The 6,764-nt window shown below is 34.9% G+C and overlaps 1 protein-coding gene across 1 annotated transcript; it reads left to right on the top strand.

Annotated features, from left to right (window-relative positions):
* Positions 1-201: 201 nt before the first annotated feature.
* Positions 202-6,401, top strand: LOC100795971 (cyclin-dependent kinase C-2). The gene is made up of 12 exons (XM_003519448.5): positions 202-490; positions 1,333-1,414; positions 1,642-1,732; positions 1,827-1,856; positions 2,019-2,128; positions 2,212-2,284; positions 2,367-2,487; positions 2,562-2,679; positions 3,716-3,855; positions 3,979-4,036; positions 4,546-4,616; positions 5,491-6,401. The coding sequence occupies exons 1-12, from the start codon at positions 381-383 to the stop codon at positions 6,035-6,037; spliced, it is 1,551 nt and encodes a 516-aa protein (XP_003519496.1). The 5' UTR covers positions 202-380; the 3' UTR covers positions 6,038-6,401.
* Positions 6,402-6,764: the final 363 nt, after the last annotated feature.

Genomic DNA, 6,764 nt, shown 5'->3' with positions numbered 1-6,764 from the left:
AATTTAAGAATATTATAATTTTTTTAAAATTAAATGATAAAATACATAATATCCTTAAATTGAATCTTAAAAAAAAGATTAATAATTTTGTAATCCAATTAATTTAATGCATTTAGCAACTAGAGTGAATGGTCCCCACCCACATATGTTTATATATATATATATATATATATATATATATATATATCAATGATCAGAGATACATTTGTTTTATTTTTTCTCTAAACTAGAACTTTCAGTTTAAAGCAATCAAATATCAGCTATTCGATCTTGCGAGAGACTTTCTAGAAAAATTTCGCGCGCGAGAAACCCTAGAGGAACCCTGACTCATTCGATTCGCTGTTGCTTTCGAATTTCGTTCCTTGGAAGATTAGGGAGCAATGGCAATTGCAGCCCCAGGGCAACTGAACGTGAATGAATCACCCATTTGGGGATCCAGAAGTGTTGATTGCTTCGAGAAATTGGAGCAAATTGGCGAGGGCACATATGGGTTTGTTTCAATTTATCTACTGCTTAAGCTTTACGTTATGAAAAACAAATTGTTTGCGTTGTCTTTGCGAAAATGGTATATGAAAATTTATGAAGTCAATGGTAACTATGCGTGTTTACTATGCAATACTCTATTGGGATTATTGGAGAGATTCTGTTGGGCTAGGTTGAACTTGAAAACAACTTAAAGATTAGGTTTTTAGAACTCTTAATTCTTGATCATGTAGCTATTAATTATCAATCAGAAAATTTTATCAGTGGAGAAATCATCATAGTTATCTTTTGTTGGGTGCTTCGAGGTTTAATTGCTGTGTGTCTCTCTTCTTTTTTTTTTTTTTAAAAAAAAAACAATAATTTATTGGTTCCAAGGTTTTAAATTGCAGTCATGGTTATGGTTTCAATGGCGATCCTTGATATTGTGGGAAATTATAGACAAATGTGGCTGATGCAGCTACAATTGTGGTTGTGATGTGGTTGCAGAGACCCCTAAAACCTTGGCATTGTGGCTGCAATTGCAGTTACTTGTCATTTAAAACCTTGATTGGTTCTTTATGGTTTATTTGGCTGCTTATCTTGTGCAATTTGGTGTCTTGTCCTCTTGTCTGTTTCTGAAGTAGTACTTTTTGCCACATTGGTTTCTTCTTTGGACCTAGTTCCAAACTCCATCACACCTTTAAAATGTTGTCTAGTTTTAGCTTTGTTCATAGCAATGCAATTTTTTTATCCCTTTATGTTCCTTAAGCTCTTGTTTTGAATTTACAGTCAGAGAAAAAAAAATCTTGTTTCATTGCTGATACTTTCTCAAGTGAGCTGATCTATACCTTCATATATTTATCCTTGCAGTCAGGTTTACATGGCTAAAGAGATCAAAACTGGTGAAATTGTTGCTCTGAAGAAAATACGAATGGACAATGAGAGAGAGGGGGTATATCTTTGATTTGAATATTTCATTATTTATTACATTATGAGTGCATAATATATTTTATTTGTGTTTTGCTTCAATTGTACACTTTCCTTAGTCTCCTGACTCTCCTCTGCTTTTACAACTTTTTTTCATTGTATGCTACTCAGTCAACCTAAATCGGAAGTTACAGTTACAATCTGTTGCTACAATTTCTCCTCTGAACTGTATTGTAAATTTTGCCATTGCAGTTTCCTATAACTGCTATACGAGAAATCAAAATTCTAAAGAAACTACACCATGAAAATGTCATCAAGCTGAAAGAAATTGTGACTTCTCAAGGTGCCCTTTTTCAAGATCTTAATGCACTTTTTTATCTAAATGATTTAGGATTTAAAAATTTGTTCTATATATCAAATTCTGTTATTTCTTTCAGGTCCTGAGAAAGATGAACAGGGGAAGCCAGGCAAGTAATTTATTCTCATTTAATTAGCCAATTGCTGGACAGTAGCACATAATATGGTTTATAGTTCTAGTGGTGTGAATTTCCATGATTCCTTCAATTTCCTTTGTGGTTTGCATACTAAACTTATTCATCTGCTTTTCATTCTTGTTTTGGGGATTGCAGATGGTAACAAATATAAAGGTGGCATCTATATGGTCTTTGAATACATGGACCATGATTTAACTGGTCTTGCTGACCGACCTGGGATGAGATTCACAGTTCCCCAAATTAAGGTATTACTGTTAATACCAAGTATTATTTCATATATAATAGTTGTTCATTGTATTGCTGTCTGAGTTGTGTTTCCCTTCCTAAGTGTTACATGAGACAGCTTTTGACGGGGCTTCACTATTGTCATGTAAATCAAGTACTTCATCGAGATATCAAAGGTCTGTGTATTGAAAAGATTATGTTCTTACATCATAATGTTAAATCTATTTTTCATATTTGATGTATTTTGTTCTGTTGCAGGCTCAAATCTTCTTATAGACAATGAAGGAAATCTTAAGCTTGCAGATTTTGGACTGGCACGATCATTTTCTAATGACCAAAATGCAAATCTTACAAATCGTGTCATTACGTTATGGTACAGGTAATTGGTGTCATTTTTTATCATGATCTATGAGATTGGCCAATGCATGTATTGATTTCTTTATATATATTTAGACCACCTGAGTTGCTGCTAGGGACAACAAAGTATGGACCAGCTGTGGATATGTGGTCTGTTGGGTGCATTTTTGCTGAGCTTCTTCAAGGGAAGCCTATCTTTCCTGGAAAAGATGAGGTTAGTGATGTTCTATGTATGATAATTGAGAGAAATTAGATATAGATTGATGAGTGATTGATGTGATATTGATTATGGGCTAGATATGGTTTTATCTTGTATATTATCATCAGTAAGTTATACATAAATGGCTGCAAGAAGAGATTCTCTACATTCCAACTCTTATTCAATCTATTGACACTTGCTGCCATATTTCTTTTACTGCACATTGTAAACATATCTGAGCCTAGTTGCCACGAGCAGAAATAACCTTTCTGTTTTCATTTAAATGGCTTTACATTGATTGCTATCTTCGGGTGCCAAGCTAATTAATTGTTTAACTTAGAAAATGTCATTTCAATCAGGAGGTCAATGATGTTTATGTATTTTGATTTTGAATTTTGAATATATGCAGTTTATGGAAAGTTAATTTTAGGTTAAATTAAAAATTCCTCAGGTGTGACTGTTTTTCATTGTAATCCCTGTAAGAACTGTACATTTTGGTCCACAATCTATACATGAAAAAATATTTATAAATTGGTCTCTGTCGATTGCTAAAGTTAGAGATTTTTTATGTAGGGAGTAGGGACCAAAACAAAAAATGGTGTCAGGTGTAGAGATCAAAATATAGTTTTTTTTTTCTCATGTAGGGACCAAGACAGTGTTTTTTTTTTGTTACAAGAACTAAAACAAAGAACAGTATCTTGTAAAGATTCCAAATTTGATACTGATTAAACAGTAGGGTTTCATTTGTAAATGTAGGAACCAAAATGTAGAGGTTTTCCAGGCAGAAACTAACATGAAAAACAGTGTTAGGTGTGGGGACAAATTTTTTATTTTAAACTTAATTTTATATTTAATCGTCAAGAAAAGATGGAATGTTAATGATGTTGTTTGGGTACATTGCTGGATCTAGACTGCTCAATACTTTTCAGTTATTTAGTCATTACATTCTCTCCGGATCTTTCTTTTAATATACATGGCATTACTGTATATCCTCCTGATAATTTTTCATACAGCTTAAATGTAATACAGGTTTTGTTTGCAATTATTGTAGCCAGAACAATTAAACAAAATATATGAGCTGTGTGGAGCACCAAATGAAGTCAATTGGCCTGGGGTTTCCAAGATACCTTATTATAATAAATTTATGCCAACAAGGCCGATGAAAAGACGTTTGAGGGATGTCTTCAGGCAGTAAGTATAAAAGCAAGAGTATCAGAAAGCATATAGGCTTTTTTATCCACCAAAATAGTTAGCATGTACTCCATTTTCGAGGGTTTTTTTTATATCTAATAGCTTTTTCCCCATGACTTATAGTTTTGATCATCATGCTCTGGAATTGTTGGAGAAGATGTTGACACTTGATCCTTCTCAGGTATCATTTCTTCACTTATAAGTCTGATTTGTTAATTGTTAAATGATATTGCATTGCTATTTTAAGTGCTTCAAATATTTCCAGTTTTATCTTTTATCATTCAATCTGTTTTAACTTTACATGGTTAACTGTATCTACAATTGTTGTTTTGTTATTAATTATATCATGTGTTGACAAAAATCTCAGTAAGCTTAAGATAAAAATGTTATACATCTGTTTTCCTTTGTGAGAAACTTATGTAAGGTGATACAAGTGGTGGAAAAGAAACATTGATGGCATAGTGCTAGTTGAGACGATTGTTGTAATTAATTATTTTTGTGTCATTTATAAATATGAAGTTTTGTGTTGTTCTTGGTGTAATCTGAAAATTTATTGTAACAAAGATAATTATAAATTTATAAATGTAAGCAAAAAAAAATATTATTTGCCACTTGGCTTTATGATTTTATGATAATTAATTTTCTCATGATCTGCGTCTTAATTTTTGTTTGTCAATTTGATTTCTACAGAGAATTACTGCGAAAGATGCACTTGATGCTGAGTATTTCTGGACAGATCCATTACCATGCGATCCCAAGAGGTAAGACCTTCCATGTACATTAAGTTATTTATTTTGAGAATGTTACTTTGAAATTATGTGAAATAGGATTAAATGCTATGAAGCACGGACATTGCTCATCATTGGGGTGTCCGACACTGACACGTGTCCGACACTAACTTGTACGACACCCATACGACACGTTTCTGACACTCTGCTCCGGTGTTGGATTAAAATATTAATTTTTTTGCGGCTCCAACACTTAAAGACAATGCTTTGACACGGCTTCAGCCACAAAGGGACACATCTTCAGTGTATAAAAATTTATTTTGGAATTTTTAAAAGACAAATTTCAAATTTAGTAACTAGAAAGACAAACTCACCCTCTTCATTTCTCATTCTCAACTTGCATACTTCCTTTGCCTTCAAAAGGAGCGGCTAACTCGCTTTTTATTTCACATATGGAAACTGGTGGTGTATGATATTAATTTACTTGTTATGTGCGTGTGTGTGTGTGTCATATTAATAATGAGACAACAGTATCTCTCTATTTGATATTTGCTGTATGTGTGATAGATTGACAGCAAAATGCCATATAAGTCATCACTGTCTCCTTTTGCTTTTTAGATGGATGGATGGATTAGATCCCTTTTAACTTAAGGGAACATTGAGCCCAAATTGTGAATGATGTCTGTTTCCAAGTGTATTTTTTTACTTGTTATAATAGGAAAATGTTATATTTGAAATATATATATAATTGGACATTACAGGTGTCACGGTCTCCGTGTCTATGTCTGTGCTCCATAAATTAAATGTCTGTCTCATTCATTCCTTTCCTTTTTACTTTATTGTTTCTACTTTACTAATCCTTTCCTGGTCAACACTTTTCTACTTTGTACTCTTCTGTATGGCTTAGTTTACCCAAGTACGAGTCATCACATGAGTTTCAGACAAAGAAAAAGCGCCAACAACAACGGCAAAATGAAGAAATGGCTAAGCGTCAGAAAATGCAGCACCCACAGCCACACACTCGTCTTCCCCCCATTCAGCAGCCTGGGCAACATGCCCAAATGCGGTCAGGACCAAACCAACCAATTCATGGCTCTCAACCCCAAGTTTCTGCAGGACCTACCCATCATTATGGGAAGCCCCGAGGTCCATCTGGTGGGCCAGGAAGATATCCTCCCAATGGGAACCCAGGTGGAGGATACAGTCACCCAAATCGAGCAGGTCAAGGTGGTTCTGGTTATGGCAGTGGACCTTATCCTCCTCAAGGGAGGGGGGCGCCTTATGGGTCCAATAGTATGCCTGGTGGTGGTCCTCGTGGCAGTGGTGCCAGCGGCTATGTTGGAGCTCCAAATTATCCCCAACAAGGTGGTCCATATGGGGGCTCAGCAGCTGGTCGTGGCTCGAACATGATGGGTGGAAACCGCAATCAACAACAGTATGGTTGGCAGCAGTAAATATACTTTATGATGTTCAGTATTAGTACTACAATTTGGCAATACAATACCCTGATAAATTTGAGAAGGATCAGACTATTTATGGATCAAGTTACTGAGAAGAAGATACGAGATGTGACCTCTATGGTTTTTATGCTACTGAGATATTTATTCTCATTACTTGAAGTTCTTGGAAACCTTTGTGATGCATGCATGCACCTAGGTAATGTTCGGTGCTCCTTATCACGGGGGCACCACAAAAGAAGAGTGAACCTCCAATTTTGTAGTTTTTCTTTTCACTATATACATTGACATTGATTCCTGTGCAGTATGTATGAATGATAGCAGCATACTTCAAAATGTGTAACAAGCTGCTGCTTACTGATATTCTTTCCGGGATACTGCCTTGTACAAAATTTTGTTTTCTCTAGTTTTACACTATAGTATGATAGGCACTTTATGTATGGTTATGGTAAGTGGTAGGGAAGTGAAATTAATGAATATGGGTATGAGATATGGAAGAATAAATAAGCAAATTGCACAAAAGGCAGAAGTGGGGAGGAGTGTTACGTATGGATGTGGTTGAAGGAGAGAGAAAATGACAGGTGGCCAAGGGAGGGATAGAGAGAGAGAGAGAGAGAGGATTATATGATGGGTGTGGTAAACGAATAGGAGGTATGAGGAAATTGGTAAGATCGAGTAAAGAAGCTATAGTTCTGTAACTTCTGTTATTTGTTCTCCTATTTTT

The sequence above is a fragment of the Glycine max genome, chromosome 2 (assembly GCF_000004515.6).
Source record: "Glycine max cultivar Williams 82 chromosome 2, Glycine_max_v4.0, whole genome shotgun sequence".
Classification (NCBI taxonomy): domain Eukaryota; kingdom Viridiplantae; phylum Streptophyta; class Magnoliopsida; order Fabales; family Fabaceae; genus Glycine; species Glycine max.
This window is presented reverse-complemented; position numbering and strand designations above follow the sequence as displayed.

Excerpts from the sequence above, each read along its gene's own strand:
- LOC100795971 (XM_003519448.5), top strand. The coding sequence starts at position 381 with ATGGCAATTGCAGCCCCAGGGCAACTGAACGTGAATGAATCACCCATT. Across the intron at positions 2,285-2,366 it reads ACTTCATCGAGATATCAAAG|GCTCAAATCTTCTTATAGAC; the intron begins GTCTGTGTATTG and ends GTTCTGTTGCAG. Across the intron at positions 4,617-5,490 it reads TTACCATGCGATCCCAAGAG|TTTACCCAAGTACGAGTCAT; the intron begins GTAAGACCTTCC and ends TGTATGGCTTAG.